This window comes from Mirounga angustirostris, unplaced genomic scaffold, assembly GCF_029215605.1.
Source record: "Mirounga angustirostris isolate CCGP_5_RB_7025 unplaced genomic scaffold, mMirAng1.0.hap1 SCAF_5, whole genome shotgun sequence".
In the NCBI taxonomy this organism is placed as follows: domain Eukaryota; kingdom Metazoa; phylum Chordata; class Mammalia; order Carnivora; family Phocidae; genus Mirounga; species Mirounga angustirostris.
Genome location: NW_026991713.1, coordinates 128,319,518 through 128,345,405, shown reverse-complemented (window position 1 = coordinate 128,345,405; position 25,888 = coordinate 128,319,518). Strand labels below are relative to the sequence as shown.

At 42.6% G+C, this 25,888-nt stretch overlaps 1 protein-coding gene across 5 annotated transcripts; it reads right to left on the bottom strand.

Annotated features, from left to right (window-relative positions):
- Positions 1-347: 347 nt before the first annotated feature.
- On the bottom strand, positions 348-25,857 carry NUDT5 (nudix hydrolase 5). 5 transcript variants are annotated; one of them, XM_064592075.1, is made up of 9 exons: positions 25,717-25,857; positions 14,271-14,378; positions 12,754-12,821; positions 8,532-8,581; positions 6,858-6,965; positions 5,537-5,632; positions 4,825-4,926; positions 3,098-3,151; positions 348-584 (listed from the first exon to the last, which is right to left on the bottom strand). In XM_064592075.1, the coding sequence occupies exons 2-9, from the start codon at positions 14,331-14,333 to the stop codon at positions 475-477; spliced, it is 651 nt and encodes a 216-aa protein (XP_064448145.1). In that variant the 5' UTR covers positions 14,334-14,378; positions 25,717-25,857; the 3' UTR covers positions 348-474. The 5 variants fall into 5 exon arrangements, with proteins under 5 accessions (XP_064448145.1, XP_064448142.1, XP_064448144.1 ...); XM_064592072.1 differs by having other exon boundaries at positions 25,515-25,728; XM_064592074.1 differs by lacking the exon at positions 25,717-25,857 and adding an exon at positions 25,511-25,673.
- Positions 25,858-25,888: the final 31 nt, after the last annotated feature.

Genomic DNA, 25,888 nt, shown 5'->3' with positions numbered 1-25,888 from the left:
AGGAGGACCAGTAAAGTACCTGTATAGGTCTGTCTTTAAAAAAAAAACAAAAAACTTTTGTTTAAACACTGATGTAGTAGATAGTTATTTGCATACCTAGTTACAGAAGTTTATATGGGGGCTGAGGGTGGGAATAATTGACCTAATTTGGAATTTAGGTCATTTTTCTTCTAGAAATATCCTACCTGTTGGAGTAGATTAGATAAGGAACAGCTGAACTTTAAAAATAAACTGGAGTAAAAACTGGGTATCTGCATTTATGTTCTTTTTCATAACTATTTGCTGGAGTTTAGCATTTAAATGAAGACTACAGCCTACCTGTAATTACAATTCCATATCACCACATGTATTCTGTGTTGCTTTTATTTAATGAAAACTAATTTCAAGTCTACAGTAAGCTAAGCTGAATACAAAGTCTTAGTGAAGGAGGCCTGGTGGTCTTATTTATAAAAACATGGCTACTGTCCTTTGGCCTTAAAACTTCAGGAAAGGCACTTCAAACGGCTTCGTGTTTGCATGTTTCAGTGCCAGAGCGTAGGAATAGACCCTGGCGTCCACGGTCAGATGTTCTTCAGCTACCAGAGCTAGAGGAAGCAAAGGATACAAGTTAGATAATGAAGTTAATCAAGGACAATGCCCCTTATCCATCAGTCCGTCTTTACTGAGCTACTACTATGTGCCAGGTCCTGTGCCGGATGCCGGAGGTAAAGTGGTGAACAAGACATTTTCTGCCTTCAAGGATCTTACTCTAGTGAGATAGAAGATGAAAGGATATATAAGCAGGATTACAGTTCCAGCAAGAGACAAGAACAAGAAAAAAGCATAAAGGCAGAAGATCACACATTCGAGATGGTTTTATGTGTTAAAACAGCAACGTTCTAAGTTTGTAGATTGATTTGTTCATTTATAGCTCGTTCTAGGGCTCAGTGGTGATTCTTCAGTCCCTCAAAGAGGGGTTCATCTGTCTTCTCCACTGCTAGGGAATACGTATTTTCTATCCACAAGTTAAGCTGTGTGCACGACGGGACTGGAATTCCAGCAAGAATGAGGTTTGAGGGGCGCCTGGATGGCTCAGTTGGTTTAGCGTCTGCCTTCGGCTCAGGTCATGATCGCGGGGTCCTGGGATCCAGCCCCGCATCGGGCTCCCTGCTCAGCGGGGAGCCTGCTTCTCCCTCTCCCTTCCCCTGGTGGTGCTTACTCTCTCTTTCAAATAAAGAAAATCTTTTTCTTTTTTTAAAGAATGACGTCTCAGAATCTTACGCTGTACAGTGGGCTTTAACGAGAACTTCTGTGTCGCTCTGGTGGGGGTGATCAGACTTGGCACCTGTCACTTGTTTTCCTAGCCGCTGGTGCAGGAACACGCTCAGAGACATGCTGATCCTGGAAGGCAGGGTTAGGTCCTCCTCTGTGCATGGTAGGTGCCTGGTAAGTGTTGAAAGTTACTCCTTAGAGCAAACAACTCAAAATACCTTCCCAAATGTTAACTTGTTGAATAAATGGTTTGATTGCTGTATTTTGATTCTAATAAAGCCAGGAAAAAGGGTTCTTTTCCCCCTTCCTCTTTCTACAGATCTGTCTCTGTCTTCCCCTCTTCTAAGGCTAGAAGGAGGTGAAGTTGGACGGAAGGGAGAAGGAAGTTAGTTCTTTGAGAGAATACTTCTGTAAGACCCACGGTGTCTAACATTTAAGCCCTTTAGTGCCAACATTATCTTGTTTAATTTTATTGCTGCCTCCTCAGAGATGGGGGTTACCCCTTGTCCTGTTTTAGGAGAAAAGCCGGGAGAGGCTGCGAAACGTGTTCTGGTTCGTGACTGATACACGGTCGGCTGAGGGGACCCAGGCAGACGCGACAGACTCCGAGTTGTGCTGTCCGTCACTGGCAGCTACAGCTTTCTCTGAGTAAACCGTGGCTTGCTTCGGTGTGAGCGTTTCTAATCTGAGACCCTGGTGCTTTTTACCTCAGGCCTAGTTTTTATGTTTTTTATCTTATTTTATTTTTTTTTAAGATTTTATTTATTTATTTGACAGAGAGTGAGCATGAGCTGGGGGAGGGGCAGAGGGAGAGGGAGAAGCAGGCTTCCCGCCGAGCAGGGAGCCCGATGTGGGGCTTGGTCCCAGGACCCCAGGACCATGACCTGAGCTGAAGGCAGATGCTTAACGACTGAGCCACCCAGGCGCCCCTAGGTCTAGTTTTTAAAAAGGTAAAGTAGGAAGGAGTGCTTTCTGGGAATTCTGAAATCACAGTCGTTTTTGGAAGCTCATACTTACTTCTAAAACAACACAGACATCAGAAATAAAATGGTAAGCCACTGGTTCTTATAGAAGGAGAGGAAGAGAGAGCCCTCAAAGCCTCAGGTCAAACAGTGCTTCAAGTTACTTTTCGAAGTAAAAATTTTAAAACATTCAAATTAGGAAGATTATCTGTTTCTTTACAAATGAGTGAATGGGGCCCTCCCAGCCGGGCCTCTGTCTGTCTCCGGTACAGTACCTCCTACTGTCGTTCTATCAGGGGACATTTGTCCACATAACCTTATTTAATTTTTTTACCAGATCCCTAGGAGATGGCTTGACCAGGAATTACATGACCAGTGATTTACTAGGGGTCACACCGGTAGTCTGATTCATTATATCAGCATATATTGCTCTTCCTATACCTCCATCTTTGCAGAAGGAATAGTGTTAAATTCTCCTTTAGCTTCAATCCTGCACAGAGAACCATCCAGCAGGTTAGCATCTTGGAGGATCAGCTAAGAGATACCTACTTAGGCCTCTGCATTGCCATGGATTAGAGATTTGAGGTATAGAGTTTTGGCAAATCTACAGGAATATCATCCTGACTCTTCTATAGAAAAAAAAAAAAAAATCCACACTACTGAAAGCTTTCACTTGACGTAGAATGTTTTGCTCACATTTTCAAACTCTGCCACCCAGAAAGGAAAATTACTGTTGGTGAACTGCAGTTGTACAACAGTTTCTAGGTATTTGACTTTAATGAGGAAGACTGTAATTACAGAAGGGGAATTCTATTTAGTGCCCCACTGGATGGGGCTGAGGATGGGGAAAATTGAGGAAGTTGGGGAATAGTCTTAATGCTTACCATCAAGTCTCTTCAGCAGGTCATTCTTTGGTAAGGAAATTACTTCGACAAATTCTAAACAAACAAAGTGCAAGTGAAAACAAAGCTGAAGAATAAGAGGGCCTACCAGAACACCACCAAATGCCTGCAGCCATTTCCACCGCGCTAAGCCACACACACGGTCAGCCACGGCTAGCTGGGTAACATACCTCCTTCTCCTGAAAACAGACAAGAGGGACGGCGTTAGAGCAGGGCCCGCTGCGGGCAAACACCGCAAGGCTTTTGTGCAACACACACACCGAGAAGGGCGGAAGAATTCAACAGAAACCTGGGTCTCTACTAATTTGATCTGGGTACATGGTAAAAAGCATTCCAACAGTGCAAAATTATCGTTCTCCAAATCAAATGTGTAATAGCAACATGTAAAGCATGTTCTAGGATACACGACACGTGCATTTTTAAGTTGTTAAAATACACACAATTCACCATTTTAACCACTTTTAAAGGTACAGTTCAGAGGCATTAAATACATTCACGCTGCTGTGCAGTTATCAGCATTATCCTTCTCTGGAGCTTTGTCAGCCTCACAAAGAGAAGCGTGGTAGCCACTAAGCAGTGCGTCCCCATACACGCTGACCTCTATTCTACTTTCTGTCTCTATGAATACACGGATTTTAGGTAACCTCATATGGGTGGAAGCACAGGATTTACGCTTAAAAATTTTTTTTCTTTTTTAAAGTGAGCTCTACGCCCAACGTGGGGCCTGAACTCATGACCTGGAGATCAAGAGTCGCATGCTCTAGGGACTGGGCCAGCCCGGTGTCCCTATTTACACTTTTTTGTCTGGCTGCACTAAGCACTCGGCACAGCGTTTCAGACTTCATCCTGTTACAGGCTGCACCAGCAGGTCTCTTTAAGGGCTGGATGCTGTCCTGCTGTGCATCGGCTAATGGACACCTTTTGGGTACTGTGAGGGCGGCTACGTGAACGCTGGTGTGCAAGTGTCCGGGTGAGCCCCTGCCCCTGCTTTCAGTGCTTTGCGGTGTAGAGCTAGGAGTGGAACTGCTGGCTAATGGTGATCCTGTTCACCTCTGAGGACGGCTCTTGCACTGCATGTCATACGCGTATTAGCAAGTTTGAACCGAGCATTTAGAATCAGCTGCAAAGGGACTGGAACATTCAGGAGCACGTGAGGCGGTGAGAAATGGAAGAGTACGGCTGTGACACGTGACCGTGTGTGTGTGTGTGAGATCACCACCTGTAACGGGGTGGGAGACGACATGGACAGACAGAGGCATCAAAGCTCGAGTCCAGACTTGCTGAGAAATTAATAATAGAGCCAGGAACCTCCTACACGCTTCTCTAAGTACGGAACCCCATGAAGACTAGTCAGCTGCTATCTGCTCACAATAATTTATGCCATTCTTAAAACACACGAAGACAGAAATGAGTGATTCTGAAGATTTTCACTGTTTACTATTCAGATTTGTGGCTCATACTACCATGTGGGCATAAACTCCACACAGAAAATACGTAAATATTGTTAATTTGACATTTTATAAAAGAAAGCATAAAGCTCAGTAAGCGTTGAAAGAAAAATGCTAAAGGACCCAAGATTAGGAAAAGGGCCTGGAGTACTGACGGAGGACCTACAAGCCTATTCTGACAAGCCAGAAGCCGAATCAGCGGCAAGTTCAACGGTCTTTAACGCAACAGAAGCACCTTAAGCGTATCCACTGCACACTCACCTGGCTTTGGCTTAGGCCTCACGTTTTCAGCATCGTCCCCATTAATAGTCACTGTCACGATGTGTGTGGTACAGTTTGTCAAACCTGGATCCATACATACAGCTACGGAGAGAAGCGACAGATCACCTTGACAGACACTAGTCACGTGCCACTTCTTTCATTACTTAAATGTCTTCGGAAGAAACCTGGGCTCGTGATTCATAGTTAACACAGAACTCGTGCAGGCAAACGACGGTTGACCCGATCCGCTTAGTGGAGCTGCAGGACCGCCGAGCGTACGCGTAGCCAGCACTCGTACCGTCCCCCGAGTTCCTAAGTGTGCTAAGTCTGAGGGGTTAGGTGGTACTGCCATGCTGTCAACTCCTGTCACCACAACAAGAAACAAACTCTAGTGAGGTGCTTGGCACATGGATGAGGTAAGAAAGCATAAAGCTTAGGACGTGGGAAACTCGGGAAGGTAACGGATTTCACATTTCTGCTCCAGCTTCAGGGCCTTCTTGGTCAAACTGGCTGCCCTGCGGAGGGGAGGCTCACGGGTAGGGGGTGACCCAATCTAACTAGGATTTCTTGTCAGTGAATTAGCCAAGACAGAAGCCATCTGAATCCTGAGCATAAAGAACACCCGCATTATCCTTTACACACAGAAGAATCTACGGCTTGACTAATTTTCAAGAGTCTGTCCCCTAGCGCACACCTGGACAGCAATACACACCTGGAGAACACTCGGCAACATCGCCCTTGTAGCCAGTTTCTTCCTCAAGCTCCCGAAGAGCGGCTGCTTCTGGGCTCTCATTATCATCGATGAGCCCTGGAAGTTCAAACCATTTGTGAGGTGGGCTAGAGAAATCCAGGGTTTTGGAACCTCTCCTTCTAGTATAATTGCGGTTGAGCTACATGAGAAGAACCAGAGGACTGTGGAATGTGGTTGTACAGGTACAACTGACTGAGGTTTGGAACTTTTTTAAGAAAAAACCCTAGGCAGATCGAATAGGTTCCGGTAGCTCCCATCTGTTCGTCTTACTTAGACCTCAACTGTTCCCACGAGTGTCTCGGCACTTGTGTTCTGCAGCCCGGAAAGCGCGGATTCCTGTGAGAAGTGGCTCGGTGGTGTTGGCCCACTGGCCTCGGTGACGGACCCAGCTATGTGCCCCCGCCCAGGAAGCCTGGTACTCTTTCCAGTTTTCTCAGGTCACAGTGTCACCTACTTGCTTTCCTCCCTCGCAGAGCGATCCTGCGGCCTGGACAGAAAGGCCGGCATGAGCATCACCTGCGAGGGAGAAGGCTGGGAGGCTGGCGGACTCGAGGCAGCTGATAGGGAGGCCAAGTGGGGAGGACCACAGAACTTGGATTATTTTACTCGAAATAACGCAATGAAAAAGCAAAATACAGCCTATTCTGTTACTTTTAAAGTTATTAATTTCTCCAGTGAAATGGCTGGTAAATGAGAAGGAAAGTTGGTGTGCCTTCTCATGGGCTGGAATTTCAAAGTACAAAACCTATACCGCTAATGATAAATAAATGAGATCTAATCTCTTCAGATGGGAACAACCCAGTTAAGTCCTATGCCATAAGAGCTTCAAATTCTGGATAGCTCTACTTAACCGTGCAACTCAAGAGAATATTCTAGTGGAAGTTAAGACCGTTTCCCTAGCCTGTGTACATATAGGAAGATCAAGATGTCTTTTCCCTTCATAATTTTTGGAGTTAAGAGTCTGACCTCGTTATTACTGTGAGTTTCTGGTCGGAGGCAGATCGCTAGTGATAGAAAATGGAACTCAGTTGACAAACTAGGGAAACGCAATTCCTCAAAGAGAAGTTAGAATGTTGCTGAGATGTGGCCGGGAAAGGCCAGCTGGGACACTACCCTTGCCTCGCTCTCAGGCTTAGCGCGTCACTAGAACATGACCGGGGGCAGCTTGCTGCAGGGATGCTTCTGTTTTACTTAAAACCACAGGGACAGGTGAAAGCGTTCAGGGTCCACGCGCTGCAGTGCTCGGCGCCGGGCCCGGCGGTCCCTCGGTTCGGGGACTCACCTGCAGGGAATTCTAGGCAGTAGCCTCCCATCGGTGGCCGGAACTGCTTCACCAGAACGATGCACTCGTAATGAAGAGTCCGCTGCAGCACCGGGATGACCGCCACGCCTGTGAGAAGGAGATCAAACCAAGGGAATCCCTAATGAAATGTCCGTGGACATTTAGCACAGGGTCAAGGACTCATTCCTGCCTTACGCTAACCTCTGCAGAGGCCCATTTCTCACCCTGCAGCAAGCCAGGCCGCGGGGGAAGGGACAGTCATCTACGTGTGCTTGTACGTCCTTGAAGCAATGAATCAAGTCAGTCTTGCTGTTTATGGTAAACGCTAGCTACACTGGATTTGATTGTTTTAGGATCGAGGACCTTTTCTCCCAAGAGAGAAACCTTTTGCATGGCCTTAAAACATAGGCAAAATCCCACTGTGTTCTGGAAAACACAAATTGCCTACGGGGAGCTCTTGGCTACTCCCTTGCCCCCGACTATCCCCACAGGCAGAAACAGCAGCTGTTGTAGCTACTCTGTGTACTTTCAGTAAAAACAGACAACAAAATGAAAGGGAAAAACAAAGACCTACTGCCCAACCTCCCCTAGATCAGAGGTGATTCTCAGGATCTTTGCAGTCAAAGCATTTGTGCGCGGAAAGGACAGTGAAATGAATGCGTGGAATAGTCTCCTAATTCCATTTCCTCATCAGCTTATAAAGCAACTGGTCCATCATAAAGTAGGGCCAAATACTTTTCCAAATTAAAGGCTTTCCCCTAGGTCCTCTGAAGAGAATACAAAGGGTTTCGAAAAGTCGCATCTAGACGACAGTGTGTGGCTTCAAGTTATACTGACTTAAATTTGGCTCTAAATATTAGTATACCTGCCCCTCAAAATATTGTACCGAGCCGAGATAACAGGAGCCAGGATTATTTATAAAGAAAGCCCGACTGGGATGCCTGGGTGGTGCCTTTGGTTAAGCGTCTTGATTCTTGCTTTCGGCTCAGGTCGTGATCTCAGGGTCGTGAGATCAAGCCCCACATCAGCACGGGGTCTGCTTAAACTCTCTCTCCCTCCACCTGCCACGCTCTCTCAAATAAATAAATAAATCTGTAAAAGAAAGCCTGATTTAGGGCGCCTGGGTGGCTCAGTCGGTTAGGCGACTGCCTTCGGCTCAGGTCATGATCCCGGAGTCCCGGGATCGAGTCCCGCATCGGGCTCCCTGCTCGGCAGGGAGTCTGCTTCTCCCTCTGACCCTCCTCCCTCTCATGCTCTCTGTCTCTCATTCTCTCTCTCTCGCAAATAAATAAAATCTTAAAAAAAATAAAAAAAGGGCGCCTGGGTGGCTCAGTTGGTTAAGCGACTGTCTTCGGCTCAGGCCATGATCCTGGAGTCCCGGGATCGAGTCCCGCATCGGGCTCCCTGCTCGGCAGGGAGCCTGCTCCTCCCTCCGACCCTCCCCCCTCTCATGTGCTCTCTCTCTCAAATAAATAAATAAAATCTTTAAAAAAAAAAAAGAAAGCCTGATTTAGTCATGTAGCAATGCAAAAAGCAATAGTAGGTTTAAAGATGAAAGATCATAATTGAAGAGAACTGCTCTGAGGTCTTGGTTAAAGTAAAAAGAACCCCGCCTCCTGCAATAATGCGCAGCGACTTCCTTCATGAAGAGCTGTAACAGGTTTGCACTCCTACCATCAGCCGACTGTCCTTTCCTGGTTGTACGTTTCACAGTTTCCCAAGTTCTGTTCAGGCAGAGAAGAAAAAACAAAATCACTGGTGTTACAGAGGGGGAATGTCCTTGGGTTTTCGGTCCACAACCAGAACTTTCAAATGCCAAGCATGCAAGTGTTCTAATGATCATGGTCAAGAAGACCACAGCCATACACGTCTGTACAGCAAAAGCCAACTATGCTTTCCTGTAGCTCCTGAAAATTTTTCCAAAGAAAACATGCCGCCCTACATCTAACCCTCTGATGCTATCTAAAGAGAAGGCCTGTTGTTCGCTTGAGCTGCCTTTCAAATCGTCCACTGGAAATATTTCAGGTTGGATCATAAATCTACAGGTGAGCAGTCAATTAAGCTACAAAGCTACTGAGTGGTCTGTGCAAATTACGCCCCTATGAAAAGTCCAGTCTTTTTGCTAAGAACAAAAGATATTCTGCATAATATGAATATGAACTCCTGAGATGTTATTTACACATGACCTAAAATAACAATTTAAGAAAGCAGGACCATTCCATTTATTCATTGAGGAATTACTAAATTTAGGTAAGTGCTCTCTTTTGCATGTGTGAGATCTATCTTTACCTAAGGGGAAAATGGTCCACAGAGGAAAAAGTGAGATGAGCAATGGCAGGTTCCTGCTCCCTTTCCGTGGTTAGCTGTTTTTTTCTGGGGAAAGCTGTCCTGAAAATCCAGTTATTGCTACAATTGTGTCAATTGTGTTTGAAGGGGAAGGACACGTGAGGGAAATTCCCCTTCACTCTCTTATCCCTTAAACAGAAAGGAGCAGTGCTAAGAGATGGGAGTGAAGAAGCAGATCAACTTTGGATCTAAGAGAAATAAGACATCTGAGTGGCGCTGGAGACTAGGGTAAGAAAGGCATCAACGTCTGCCTCCCCACAGAAGAGTGGGTTTGAGGAGATGGGCTGCCCAGAGGGGCCCTCACACTTTTGACCAGCTTGTCCTTAAGGGTTGGGCTGTGCCACATTTCTATGGAAAAAATCTAGCTATTTCATCTAGTTAAAAAAACAAAACAAAAAAACCTTTCTGGGGGCGCCTGGGTGGCTCAGTCAGTTAAGCATCTGCCTTCGGCTCAGGTCGTGATCTCAGGGTCCTGGGATCAAGCCCCACATCGGGCTCCCTGCTCATCGGGGAGTCTGCTTCTCTCTCTGCCCTTCCCCCCTGCTTGTGCTCTCTCTCAAATAAATAAATAAAATCTTAAAAAAAAAAAAAAAAAGAACCTTTCTGTAAACTGTAGATCTTTTGGTATTATATGCAAATTCTAATGGCAAATGTGTCAAAATGAACCTACAGAAACCAAACACTATTATGACAACTCACAACTGCCCAACATTCCTGTTAGTAACAAGAAGCCAACCAACAAGCAATTCTGATCAGTAAATAATACAGACTGCAAGAGACAAAACACCTTTTGGCATAGCTCTCTCTGCTACCTCTTAAGGTTAGTTGTAAAGACTGAAGAAGACAGTGCTGAGGAACACTGAAGGTGCCACCCCAAAAACACTAGGAATAAGGGAAACAAAAAGAGTAGCATCATTACAGTGGTTAAGATGAAGTAAAATAACCAGTAACAAGCCATGAATCATGAGCAAGGAAATATAAATGCATTTATAAGGAATCCTAGATCAGGAATGCCCCATGAGAGCTCCAATCATCTTCAAGGGACTCTGAGAGACAGACATTTGATTGAGTCAGAAAATCTTAGTCTCTGCCTGCCTACCAGCTAACCCCATAGCCACAAACTCCTTGAACCTGTTCTCAGTTGTAAAACTAGGGCATTAAGAGTAAGTTATCTCAAATGCCTCTTGTAGCTTTCGAATTCTGATTCTAGTTAAGCTACTCCAGTTTTTGAGTCTTTGTTATAGGAAAGCCTGTTTTCCCAGGACATATTGTTAGCCTAGTCAACAAACACAAAAGGCAGGAATGGCAATAAAGGATGACTTTGGCTCAGTCCTGAATGGCCATAAAGGGGGATGCTGCCAGCAATTCTTACACAACTAAAATCAATTCCATATCTTTATCCACAAATAACATGGTGGCACAAACGATTTTCGAGCTGCTATTTCATCCTTACCAACATGCTTATGTATCAGGTACCAGATAAAACATTTGATAAGTTTATACATCATGACCTATGGGAAAGTCCAGAGATTCACTCTGCAAAGTCTGACATGCTGGTACAAAATGTCAGTGTGTCTGGAAAGAGCTCCTTGGAAGTCATGGGGAAGACGTCCATGTGCAAGAACAGAGGTGAACATGCTATAAAGGGCCATGTAAGCATGGTATCTGGTAGGCTTTCGGGTGCCCCCCTCAATACTGAGACAGACGCCCTGGAGGTGAGACCTGGATGCGAATATTGTGATAAAAAGCCTCCAAGTGATTCTGATGCACATCCCTGTTAAGAAATGCTGATGGAGGAAGATGAGTCAGGTGAAGAGATGAGCTGGTGCAAACCAACATGTACTCTTTCGATCAATTAGTGTTAAGGGTTGTATCTGTTACAAACTTAAACAACTTTGTAGGGAAAAGAGAGTCAAACCATATCACTACAAATTGGGTTCTAATCTGTCTACATTTTCACAAATACAAGTACATTTGAGCATATTGTGTTCCTGAAGGCTTGGGCCTGGCCACATTTCTGTATTCCTATACCCGCTAGTAATTTCCTACTTAGTTCTGCACATCAAACTCACGTAAATAAGTGTTCTGTATGCTTCCCCTGTGTTGGACTGCAGTGTGCCCAGTTTCTTACTTTCAGGTTTTAATTTAATAGTGCTTTGGATAGCTTAATGTTTCCTGCAGCTCTCCAACACTGGCCCTTATTAATACTTTTAATAGTTTAGTAAATGTAATTAAAGTGGTCTCAGTTATTACTGACAAGTCCGCATACTTTCACAGGGATGATAAGATATATTTTCTCATGAAGAAACTCTGTGATCTGATCACTTAGCAAATGGACTTTTTATATTAATTTATATCATATAATCTGGATACTAAATTTAATTATATTTTTGTATTTTCTCATTCACCACTTCATTCCTTTTTATATTTCACTAGGGAAATGCTTAATCTATTTTTAACACATTTTTCTCTGATAGTTAATTATAAAATCAAAAACTTCCTGAACAGAAAATTTGGAAAACAGAAAAGGTTTACCGCACAGCTGCCTTTAATATTTTGCCAGCTTCCCTTCTAGCCTTTTCTTAAATACATTATTTGGAAAGAATTTAAAAAGCATATATACCATTTCCTATGTTGTGAACAACTTAATCACTTTTCTCATATTGCTAGCTTGTCTTCAGAATCTGCTTTGTAGATGACTGCAGAGATTTTACCAAACGAATACACTAAAAAATTATTTTCCCCCTTTCAGATTGAAGAAGAATTGGCACACAATATTGTATCTGAGGTGTGCAACATAGTGACTCAATAATTATATACATTACAAAATAGTCGCAAGGGTAGTCACCAAAGTTGTTACAATATCATTGACTATGTTCCCTCATACTGTACATCATATTCTCTTATGTTGCACTATAACAATCATTTCCCAATTTTTAAAATGATTAGGGTGCTTTCAATTTGTTGTCTTTTTAAATTTTGATGAACATTTTTCATGCACAAACCTGACTCCAAACAGTCTCAGGAATGGGATTACTTAGGTCGAAGGGTGTCGGTCATATCTTTATGTCTGGTACATACAGTGAAATGCTTTGCAAAACTTTTTTTCCCCCCCAATTCACATTTCCACAAGCAAGGTGTAAAGGATGTAAGTTTTACCTCAAACCCAGCACTATTCCCTCCTCAATCCTTCTAATTTACAAATTAAAAATTGGTGTGACCAGAAGGAGGCAGCCGGATGGCTAATTATTCTGCTGCTTTATCAGCTTAAGTGAGGCAGGCCCCAAATTTCAGGTTCATAAGAATCTCCTCAGGGAGAATGGTGTTAAAAATCAATTCCTGATTAGTTGTTATAACAAACTGACAATGTAATTTTATTCAGAGATTATAAGCGATCCAGACATTCTGACAGAAAGCACTGAATTAGAGTTTTCATTTAAGACCAAGTTTATAATGAGGAAGCTATCAGAGTTTATGTCAAATGCTAAATGGAGACCCGACTGAGAACCCAAATACTGCGCATTTTACAAAAGGGAAAAAAATCATTTACCTTATTTTCCCAGTAGGATCCATGTACGTTGTTTTTTCAAGCTTGACCCATTTTCCTTCGGAAATTAACTAAAAGGAGACATTAAGTTGGGAGATTTTCAAACTGAGGATTTTACTTAGAAGGTTTGTTTTCTTTCAGATTTTCTCTGCCTGGCCCTCCCGGTGCTCATGTGCCCCTCCCAGTAGTTGCAGGAAGGTTTTCAGTTCAAAGTACGGAAAGTTTTTTTTCTGAAGGGTGGTTCAGTTTCTTTCTGGAGTTTGGGAAGTGATACTGAGAGGTGAAAAGAGATGAGAGTTAAAAAACGGGGGGTGCGGGGAAGTGGAGAGGGAGGACCAGGAGTGAGGGGTTTTCGGGGACCTAGTGTTCTATCCTCTGAGCTGGGTGCTCATCACAGAGGTGTGTTTCGTGGGTAGAGACTCCTCAGTTGTGGTTTATAGTCAATGACCACACCGGAAGGCTGACTGAGGAAACCATGTCCAACAACCGCATTTCTAGGAACACATGGGTTTCCCACCCCATCCAAGACAGGTGGCCCAGGATCGTTCTGCCTAGACATTGAGTTTCAGTTACCTGGACTAACTTACCTACGGCACTATACTGAACTGACAGAAGAGAGTCACTGCAGACATAAAGCAGTAGCCTTTTTCTCACTATCCTATCTTTCACTTCTGGCCAGCAGCAACCTAATAATTATCAGCAGATCTATTCACAGACAACATGGAAAGATTTTTAAATCATAAACAACTGCAGGAAGATGTCAAGGTCAGAGTTCCAAGGTGAAGGATTTAAAATTTATCCACTGCAATGGTTCCTGCAGAAAGAGACTTATTAAAAGCTAAACCAAATAACATATAACACATACATTAGTTCTGGAATTCAGACTACAACTAACAACTTAAATTCTTATTGTTCTTAAACATATATATTGAGACCATAAGCAGCTAACTAAGACGTGATACTTAGGTATGAAATGTCTAAACCCTAAAACTCACATATGACTTATTCTTCTACCCAGGGAAACTTTTAATAAAATTTTGAGAATTTTTGTATCAACAGCCCAAATCCACTTTAAAAACACTTCACTAGGGGCGCCTGGGTGGCTCAGTCATTAAGCGTCTGCCTTCAGGCTCAGGTCGCGGTCCCAGGGTCCTGGGATCGAGCCCCACATCGGGCTCCCTGCTCAGCGGAAAGCCTGCTTCTCCCTCTCCCACTCCCCCTGCTTGTGTGCCCTCTCTCGCTGTGCCTCTCTCTAATAAATAAATAAAATCTTTAAAAAAAATAAAAATAAAAATACTTCACTAGTACATATAATTAAGAGATACACTATTGCTCCCACACAAGAGCAAAGTGTCCCTGAGTCCTAAAAAGGGAGTAGGAACAATGTTTAAGAAACTGTGTTTAATAATTGAATACACACACACAAAGAATTAAATATAAGCATTTGAAACAAGTTTCTACATTTCATTTAAACTCAGCTCTGTGTGGGAGGGGGCAGAGAAGAGAAAAACAGTTTATACCTCCTCTGAAATAATAGACTGTTTGGTATTTTGAGAAGGATCCGCTGGTTCTTGGTTTTCCATTTTCAAACTACTTAGTCTTTATAGTCCTCAGGCAGGAAGTTCACGCTGTAAGATAATAAGATTTGTTTAGGCTACATTTATTTTTCTGAATTAAACATTTGTCCGGAGGCCATCGCTCAAAGTACTTAAACGGTGAAAAACTTATCTGATGTCATCAATGCTGCTTTCCTCACGGGAACCTGGGAGGACTGCCCCAGATGGAATGTCAATGCCAAGGCCCCAGGAAACAGCCAGGAAAGAACGTGCAGCCATCCCAGTCAGATTCAGCCCACGTTAACTAAACTCCTACTGGGCGGGAGCTGGGCACTTACACAGACATTCTTGGATTTTTCTGACTCCAAATTTAAAAACTTTCCAAGGGGGAAACAGTAGAATAATTGTATACCACTCCCCATTCCCACCCCTTCACCACTGTCCCTTATCTACCCTTGACAGCTAAACTGTAAGACTTGTATGTGCTGCCTGTGTCTACCTCCCATATATCTTTTTTTTTTTAAACTTGTGGTAAATGGATATACCATTTTAATAATGTTAAAATGTGCAGCTCAGTGGAATTCAACACATTCACATTGTTGTGGCCTGTTCACTTTAAAGCTTCAACATGTATAAAAGAGTTGTGCAGGAGTTGACTGGGAGCACCAGCTCTGTCGCGGAAAGAGCAGGCCCCATCCCGTATTGTACCCTACTCCAGTCTCTCTTCTTGGCTTGTTCTCCTGCTTTTTGTACCGAGTGTCTGAAAATCTTTCTCTGCCCTCAAAGTGGACTGAATAACCTGGCTGCATATAGAAGTATGGGCCGAAAATCACTTTCTACTGGAAATATGGAGGCCTTGCTCAGTTGTCTTGCTTCTGGTATTGGCTGTTGTGACATCTGAAGCCATTCTGATTCCTGATCCTTTTCCTCTCTGGCCTATTTTCTTTCTCTGGAAACCTGTAGTTATTCATGTCTTCGTGTTGATGTTACTGTATTGGGAACTCAAACAGGTCCTTCCTTTTTTTATTGAAGTGTAGTTGACATACAATATTATATTAGTTTCAGGTGTGCAACATAGTGCTCAACGTTTACATATATTATGAAGTCATTGCCACGAAAATCTGGGTACCATCTGTCACCATATAAACTTGTTACGATATTGTTAACTATATTCTCTATGCCGTACATTGCATTCCCATGTCTCATTTATTTTATGACTGGAAGTTTGTATCTTTTCTGTTTTTTTTTTTTTTATTTTTGAGAGAGAGAGAGAGAGCGAGCGAGCACGCATGTCCGCATATGAGTGGGGTAGGGGCAGAGGGAGAGAGTCTCAAGCAGATTCTCCCAGCTGAGCATAGAGCTTTATCTCACAACCCTGAGATCATGACCTGAGCTGGAATCAAGAGTTGGATGCTTAACAGTCTGAGCCACCCAGGTGCCCCTGTAAATCTGTACCTTTAATCCCCTTCCCCTGTTTTGTCAAATGGGTCCTTTCAATCTGGAAACCATACTGTGCTTCTTTATGGGGAACTTCTCTTGAAATATTTCACTAATAATCTCCTCCCCTCTATTTTCTATGTTCTTTCTTTTAGGAACTGGTATTTAGCTGTTAGACTTCCTGAACCGATCCTCTGTCTTGTCTTTTTCATTCCTATTTTCTGTTTCCTTGTTATTTTATCTACAGTTCTCAGTGGCTACTCCAAGGCTTTACTACTCTTAAGATCTGTGGTTCCCTAACCTACCCCACCTCCTAATGTTTACTACAGGGAAAATACAGAGTATCAACATCAACCCTCCTACCAAATGTCTTGGAGGAAAGAGTGTCTTTGCTCTATTTTTTTTTTTTTTAAGCTGTTATTTATTTATTTGAGAGAGAGAGAGAGAAAGAGCACGCACAAGCAGGGGGAGCGGCAGGTAGAGGGAGAGGGAGAAGCAGACACCCTGCTGAGCAAGGAGCCCGATGCGGGGCCATGATCCCAGGACACTGGGATCATGACTTGGGCCAAAGGCCACCACTTAACTGACTGAGCCACCCAGGTGCCCCGCTCTGTTTCTTCTGAGGCCTAAAGTAATAATGAAACTACCCATCTCATTTGCAATTTTTATCCCAGATGGCAAACATCCTCCATCCTAAAACACACCCAACAAAACACATTTAACCTTCTCATAACCCTGTTCTTTCCTTCCGCCTTCCTGGACTTCTTGAAAGAACAGATGATACTATTGAGTGTATTTACTCAGCCCAGTGCAGTCTACTCCTTTACCATCCCATCCACCCATCTACTCATCACCCCCAAGCCAGAAATAGAAGTAGCTCCAATCCCTTATTCTCCTTCACCACTTATAATTTATCCATTATAAGTCCTAAAAATTCTGTCTCAACATTTCTTAAGAGTGTCCTATCCTTACCATCACTGCTCTGGCTGAAAACCTCCCACCTGGGATGAAATTTCCAAAACCATCTCCTGGACGTTAGATTTTTATGTTGTCCAGTGTTCAACACTGCTCACAGTTGTGTTGGTATAGAAACTCCCTAAAATCACCGCTGAATAAATGAAGGAAGGTGGGATGCCTGGGTGGCTCAGTTGGTTAAGCGTCTGTCTTTGGCTCAAGTCATGATACCAGGGTCCTGGGATCGAGTCCTGCATTGGGCTCCTTGCTTAGTGGGGAGCCTGCTTCTCCCCCTGCTTGAACATTCTCTCTCTCTCTGACAAATAAATAAAATCTTAAAAAAAAAAAAAAAAAAGAAAGAAGGAGTAAAATGAATCTGGCTGGGTAAGTCTAGATAGCCATTCTGTTCCTAAGTAAATTAGGTTAGTTTGGGGCCTGCTTAGACTTATTTTGAAGAATAGTTCCTTGTGTACTTGTCTTTATTTGACTAACTTAGTTTAACTCAATTTCAAAATTTTCTTGGCACATAGTTAAAGAGATTCACACTTCCTGATTTCAGAAGTTACTATAAAAGACACAGTAATCAAGATGGCGTGGGTACCAGCCTAAGGACAGACATATAAACTGATGGAATAGAAAGTCCAGAATTAAACCCACAGATTCATGGTCCATTGATTTTCAACAAGAATGCCACCAATCAAGGGGGGTAAGGGGTAGCCTTTTCAAGAGATTGTTCTGGGCTTAGATATATACATTCATGAGAATGAAAAAGAACCTCACAGGTACCTGGGTGGCTCAGTCAGTTGAACATCTGCCTCTTGATTTCAGCTCAGGTTGTGATTTTGGGGTCATGGGATTGGGCCCGGCGTCAGGTTCCACGCTCAGTGCAGAGTCTGCTGGAGATTCTTTCTTTCTCTCTCCCTCTGTTCCTCCCCCACCCCCCCCCCGCTTGCGCACATGCACCCTCTCTCTAAATAGATGGAATCTTCAGGAAAAAAAAAAAAGTGAACCTCTACCTAACACTGTATATAAAAATTAACTCAAAGTGGATTAAAGAGCTAATGTAAGAGCCAAACCTACAAAACTCTTAGAAGAAAGCATACGTGTAAATCTTCATGATCTTGGGTTAGGCAATGATCTCTTAGATGTGACACATAAAGCACAAGCAACTAAAGAAAATACAGATAAATCGGACTTCCTCAAAATTAAAAACTTGTGTGCTTCATAGGATACCATGAAGATAGGGAAAAAACAACCCACAGAATGGGAAAAAAAGTTTGCAAATCTGATAGAACTGTATCTGAAATATGCAAAAAACTCTTAAAATGCAATAATTAAAAGACAACCTAATTAAAAATAGCCAAAGGACCTGAATAGACATTTTTCCAAAGAAGACACACAAATGGCCAATAAGCCCATGAAAATATGTTGGGCATTTTTAGCCATCAGAGGAAGGCAAATCAAAACCACAATGAGATACCACACACTTCACCCCTATTATGATGATTATAACTATAAAGACATAACAGCAAGTATCAGTGAGGATGTAGAGAAACTGAGACCCTCATATTCTGCTGGAAGGAATGCAAGATGGTGCAGCCATTTTGGGAAACAATCCTCAAAAGGTTAACGACAGAATTCCCATACGACGCAGCAATTTCATGCCTATATATACCCAGGAGAAATGAAACATACTCTCACAAAAACTTGTACACAAATATCTGTTCATGACAGTATAATTCGTAATAGCCCCAGAGTGGAAACAACCTAAATGACTATCAGTTGATGAGTGGATAAATAAAATGTGGTATTTCATTCAATGGAATAATATTCACCCATGAAAAGGAATGAAGTACTGATGCATGCTACAAAATGGATGAACCTTGAAAACAATATGCTAAGTGAGAGAAGCCAGATACAAGAGGCCAAATATTTTAAGATTCCATGTATATGAAATATCCAGAAGAGCAAATCCAAAGATACAGAAAGCAGATTAGAGGTTGCCAAGGGACTGGGGGGAAGGAGAGAATAGGGAGTGACTACTTATGGGTATGGGGTTTCTTTTTGATGGAAAATGTTCTAGAATTGAATAGTGGTGATGGTGACACCATCTGGCAAATACACTAAAACTATAGAATTTTACAGTCTAGGAGCGTGAATTTTATGGTATGTGAATTGCATCTCAATTAACAAACACCTTTGCAGTCTTAAAATCCCCAAGAGACAAATAATTGGGTTGTTGAAAGTCATGTTAGGTCCAAAGGTTGATCACACCTAGGAGACTAGTTCAAGGAGCTCTGCTTTGGACTCAACAGGCTAGTAATGTATGCATGGCATTCCTGTACCCAAGTGACCACTTTACTGTCCTCTGGGTGTATATTTTGCCTGATACTCAACACATACTTCTGTTGTAAAATTAACCGTATTTCTGTTGTATCATGAAGATGTAATCAATACTGTTGCTTGCAGATTATTTTGTGGGCAAACCTAGGAATTCAATTTCCAGTAAGGATTTCAGCAAAGAAGCAAAACTTGAGGCCTTAGGGAAGAAAAAAATGACGTTATGCTAAAGACGTAAAAACCACTTAATGAAGATGAGAGAAAGAAACATGTATACATTTTCACACTCATTTAAACCATGAAGAAGTATGCACAAACTGTATCAATGTTCGTAAAAAATGAACATCGACTGTATCTAGGTAGCTTGGCTAGAGCACCCTGTGGCAGAGGGGCTGGGAGTGAAGTTGTGTCCTTGGTGCTGGGAAGGCAGCAGTGGACTACACAAAGGCCCTGTCCGCCAGGAGCTTACTTTCTGGTGGGAGGAAGGGGAGAAAACAGAGGAACAATATACAAAATTTATGTGGGAGACGCTAAGTTTTACAGAGGAAGATGAAGAAGGATAAGAAGAGTAGAGAAGGTGTGGGGTGGGGGTTGGTATCTTTAGAGCATCATCATGAAAGCCCCCTTTAATCTGGTAACTTCTTTTTTTTTTTTTTTAGATTTTTTTTATTTATTTATTTGACAGAGAGAGACACAGCGAGAGAGGGAATACAAGCAGGTGGAATGGGAGAGGGAGAAGCAGGCTTCCCGCGGAGCAGGGAGCCCGATGTGGGGCTCGATCCCAGGACCCTGGGATCATGACCCGAGCTGAAGGCAGACGCCTAACGACTGAGCCACCCAGGCGCCCCTAATCTGGTAACTTCTAAACAGAGGCTTGAAAGTAACAAAACAGTAAGCTATGTGGGTATTTAGACTAGCCAGTCATTTAGCATATTGACTATATGCCTATAGCATAAAAGGCAGTTATTCCTGGTAATCTTTTAACTATCACTGGTTTATATATGACAAATAATTTACATTGTTAGAGGCAATCAAAGTAGTTTGCTGACCCAGATGAAAACTAACCATGGGTTAAATCAAAGGTTGGCTACTGCTCACTGCCTGTGTGGTCTCCACACCTAGATAAAAGAACTTTCTCTACCTAGATTTTTATCTTCCAGATTTCCATTCCCTTCTATTAGGAACATATACATCACAGAAGGAATATTTCCTCTGCTTTTAATTCTGTCACTTAAGAGAAAACTTTCAGGCAACCAAGGGACCCCATTTAGTGCACAACGTAATCGGTTTACGATTTAGGTGCAAGATGCTTGGGTTAAGTTAAATTTGGACCTCCTTTTGAAAAGTTGTATTTTGACCCCAAATAACTTTTTCTGATGCCTACCCAAACTTCTTAAAGACAGAGAACTGCAGGCCTCAAAAGTATATGCACCACCTGAAGTTCTTGAATCATCTGTAACTAGATCATCTGTAACTTTTTCTGTTAAAAGGGTTCCTAATCTGGACTCCCAGAAAGTCTGGACAAAATGAAGGTTGTCCCCCCGTCCCCAGGTGAGTAATGATGGTGGCAGAAGGGCCACTAGCTCCTTCAGATTTACATACAACTTTAAGACATTTAAATTATGTGCTAGGTCCCCTTATCTTTATATCTTTATAGCTTCCTTCAGATTGTCAAAGGGATTGTTGATGGCCAAAAGGTGAAAAAGTACTATTCTGAAGGATGGTCCCTCAGATCTACTACTCTTCATTTAACCAGGTTAGTTAAACTCCATTACAACACAGTCTCAGTAATTAGAAGATGGATTTTTGGTCAGCAAATGTTAAGCTATAAACAGTTGTTTCAAACAGATTGTATTAAAAAATATTTAAGCTAGAATGTTAGAGAGCTAGAAAGACAACAAACTACAGACATAAATTACAAAAAAGAAAAAAAAAGTGGCAAGCAGGGCTGGGCCTCTCCAGGGTAATTACTTGGAATGCAATCAGCCCCAAGAGGCAACAGTATTTTGTAGCAATCTGCTGACTGTAATATAACCAAAAAGTGTGGTTAAAGGGTGATTTCAAAATATATTCTTTATTCTGAGATTCCCAAAATGTTCAGGATTATAAAAGCATTTCAAAAATACTACTGAACCAGAAAAAGAATATTATTTTTAGCACCATTTCAAAACTGTAAGCTAAATGGTGCCATTTGGGGACCAGTCCCTCCAAGTAAGGCAGGGCAGAAAGAAATGAAGCTCTAATGCATGCTGCACACTCCTGTCTCAGTTACTGTGATAGAGCTTTCCTGAGCTGACTCAATGCTACTTTTAGATTTTAAAAGTAAAGTGTAATTTAAATTTTATCCACTTCATTAGCTAGAATTTCAGGTCATTTACATTTTGCTGCTAAGCTGCTAATATGTACATGTTATACTTAAAATAATACCTGTGTACATAATGTTGTGTTCAACTGTTTTAACTCACATAACTTTTATGTGGTTTTAGTTTGGTCTGAACACTGAAGGTCTATGATGTGTTAGCTGTATGATTTTTCCAGGGCACCAAAAACTCTTGTAAGGGAAACATCACAGGATTCTTAGAATTGCCATACAGTGGTAGGCAGGAGGTTAACTGGCTTTATGAGGGGCAGTTCAAATGCTTGGGAAAAAAAATACACACACACACACACACATACTAAGTGCAAACTGACCCATAATCCTGCCCTTGGGGACTTCATAGTTCAACTTGCAAAGGACCAGAAGGGTAAATGCCTATTATAGAGATAATGTAATACCATGGTGTTTTAAGTGAGCAACAAATCACACCCACTTGGGAGGCAGGGAAAGTAGTAGACTTTGAAAAGGCTACTACTAAGAGGCCATTTGATATTAAGATAGGATTTAGATACCAAGAAGACATAGAAAGCATTTCAAGAAGGAACCACATGAAAAACAGAGACATTAATTAGGGGAAGGGTTGAGAAATTATAGTAGTTTGGCAAGCTCTGTGGTTCTCAATCATCCCGCACCCGCCGAACAAACCCCATATGATGGATAATGTCAACATATGCAAACACATTTCTAAGGGCTTACACAGATTTGGCTGGATGCCTGCCCCCTCCCCCAAATTTGCGGGCAAATAAAGCACCCAACAACTCTAACTGGCATGCCACAAGCTCTTGTAACTATGTAAGCTCCTTCCTCTTGGGGGATAGCATTTATAATTCTCGACTGAAGGGAGGAAGAAAAATGATTATTTTTTCACAATCTTGGGTATTTCAGTCCTAGTAACAACAGCTGGATTCAGGTTAAGGGGAGCGGAGTTTGCACTCAGACTTCTCATTATTCAGTTATTACCATATTGGAATCCCTGCAGTTTGCTGACATTGCAAAGTGAAGCAAAAAATCACAAGAAATAACACGCTGGTGACTCTCTCCCAGATAAAAGTATTGTCAACATCATTTATGCTCAATCAAATAAAAGTTGTAGAAGCTCACATCATAAGCAAAGCTTCTGATTGACCAAGGTCAGGCAGTTGAAACAGTTTAATAATTGGATTGAGAAATTTCCAATAAGGCATTTTGAAAGAAGTTAAGTGGGAGAGGATTAATTTTTGCAAAAAATAACTTTATGACTATGTAAAGTCAAGCATTAAATGCTTAGGCCTGTCCAAGATGCCATTCCACATTCTTTCAGAATAATTACACAGAAAAGCCACTTGAGTTATAATAAACAAGTAATTGATTAGTATAGTTACATTTAATGGTCTTGGTTATAATCATAAAACTTTTAAAAATTTAATTTTTTTTTTTTTAAGATTTTTATTTATTTGTTTAACACAGAGAGAGAGAGCACAAGTAGGCAGAGCAGCAGAGAGAGGGAGAGGGAGAAGCAGGCTCTCCGCCGAGCAGGGAGCCTGATGCGGGGCTCGATCCCAGGACCCTGGGACCACGACCCGAGCCGAAGGCAGCCGCTTAACGACTGAGCCACCCGGGCGCCCCCCAAATTGAATTTTTTTAAAGATGTTTTGATCATTCCTTCTTTTGTACCACTTATGGTAAAATTTTGGTATCCACATCGAATGGATCTACTTTAAGTGAACTTTCCTTTGCTGACAATTATCCTCAGATAATGAAGACTTCCTGTAATTTGTTAATTATGGAAAGCCCCGAGTTTCTTTTCTTTTCTGGCAGGTACGGGGTTGAGTGAGCAGAGAGGTAACTAACATTTTCCTGAAATTACGCTACTTGGTGATTTATAATCATTACATTTAGTTTGGGTTGTGAACTAATCACCCTTGGGAAGGTTAACTGGTTACAGCCATATAATAATGTGACCAGTAAAGAACCTCTTGCAATAGCCCAAGCAAGAGATACCATAGGTTTGGCCTAGGGTGGTAGCAGTGGCAAGGTAACAGACTTAATTCCTTGCATATGAAACCTTATTACTTGTCCTAACCCAGCGTCTAGGGAAGGGGTTTTCAAAGCTAATTTCACGATGTTCTCAAAGGACATTGGGGCATCAGGAGAAAGGGGTAGTACGGTGGTCAAATACGGATACACGGGAGTTTGAGATGTTGGCATGATATCCAAGTGGATAAAACCAGCAGGTAGATGGAAGTATTAATTTAGAAGGATTAGTCATGTGGGATTCAGGGCAGGAAATGTTTTTCATTATTTAATTTAGAATTGCCCAATAAACCCCCTCCCCCACAATCGTTTAGCTACTGATATTTTTAGGCATGCATGAGAAAAAGCAACTATTTCCATTGTTGTAAAGGTTTTATTGAAGAAACTTGAGAATAAACACTTCATGGCTAAGTGAAGAAAAGACAAACATGGTGGCTAAAAAATAATCAAAGGGAATTTAGCTGTATCCATTTAAAATACCTGAGCATCTGTTTGTAATGTTGATTTATTTGAGGCTAGTTAAATGTGTAACTAGTTAACTAAAAATCAACTGTAATACTAAAAAGTCACCGAACTCACTTCTAAAGTATACAGCCCGAATAAAAGACATCTGTAATAAATTCTGGCCCTGTAGTGTTTATATTTAAGTTTACAAACTTGGCTGCTTCTCTACAAATAACCAGTTCTGTATTAATGCTTTGCAGCTGCCTCAACCTCTACACTCAAGTTTCCTGGGCTGTTAACATATTACTCCTTCCAGAAGGACTATATTCCCGGTTTCTACTTTCTCCTATACATCTATTAATTCCTATCTTCAACAGAAAATACCTTAACCCTAATTCACCTCATCAGTGCTAACATTTCCTTCAGCAGCAACCTGTTTATTTCTAGGTCAAATCAAAACGGACATTTGGAGTGATCCTGCTTTAGGTCTCTCTTAGATCTGGCAGTCTGGCACGATTCTCCCAGCATATATGGAATATTGCTTCATTTCCCCCTCAAAACAGAAAGGACTACATAATCCTGGATCTCAGAAGTACTTAGGAAAACTACTGCCGCCCCTCCCCCAGCATACACTGCAACATTGTAATTTACCTCTGCTTTGGAAAATGTATCTTTAAAAACGATGCTCCCAACTAAACCACTTAGCCAGTAACATTTTTGAGAAAAACAAACCATGAAACTCTTTGGGGGAGGAGTTTCTAACTCCAAATAGGCAGAGGATCCTGTAATTACCCTAATGAATACTTTTCCAAAGAGGCCTGTAGTCGGTGGGGTTTCCACCTCTTTCTAATCTAAAACTGCTTAGACAGACCAGAGAGTGTGCAGTTTTAACGAGATACCTAAAATGTGTGCCCTTAGACGTGACGGGGACAAGCCCAAGGCAAGTTACTCAGCAGCTAGAACCTGATTCTTCTGAAGAAACAAACAAAAGTGAACTTTTAAAATATTCTATTGTCTGCTTGCCATCTGATACATCATCACGGAAGGAATAAGGAAAATAACAATGATGGAGAAAAGAGGGAAAAAGAATGATACTGCAAATTTCACCAGGCTAGAATTCTTCCAGTCTTATGATTCCAGCATGGCCCGGCTACTGATACAATCTGGCTGTATTTTTCCAGGCTGCTACTTTGGCAGGGCTGGGATAAATGAATTTCACGCTCAAAGGAGTCACCTCTCCCCTTTTTGTCGGTTTCCCCCCAATTTATCTCTCCCTTCTACCTTCAAAGTCGAACTCTCCAGGAGCGGACCGACAGGATTCTCTCTCTCTCTCTCTCATAATCCTCTTCCACGAACGAAGAGGTGCCATTCCCCCCTTTGCAGATGCTTCAACCACTGCACTCCCATGAACAGGTACCTGCGGCGTTTCCTGCTTTCTCTACTCCGAAGAGCCCGAGCTCTTCTACCCCAGTCTCTGGTTTTCTCTAAACTGGCCCTCCTTTCCGCCCCCTCGCTTTCCGGGACTCGAGCCCAGTCCGCAGACTGGGACACGCGCGCGCGGCTGCCCGCACGCACCAGCTGTGCTCCCTCCCTCGTCCCCAAAGAGGGGATTGTACATGATTGGCCCGCGCCCAGTTACCTACTCCAAGGTGTGGGGTGAAGGGGAGGGTACTCCTTTGGGGAGGGGGACGAGAGAAGAAAGCACGAATCCGAGGCAGCAATCTCAGAAGACCGGGTGCTACTGCTTCAGGCACAGCCGCACCTCGCGGTGATCAGAGGATGTGCACTCGGCCCCTCCCGGCACCCGTAGAATCCCCCGCCCGTAACCTCGCCTGAGATAATTACCTTCCGGGGCGGTGCAAGTCTTAGAATCCCCTGCGTAACACTTCCGGAATTCCTTTTCCGGGACGCGAACGCTTTGTGTGTGTGTGTGCGTGTGTGCGTGTATGAGTGAATACTAAAAGGAGTCCCTGCGATTCTCCTCGCTCTCTTTTCTGCTACCACCTCCTTACTTTAT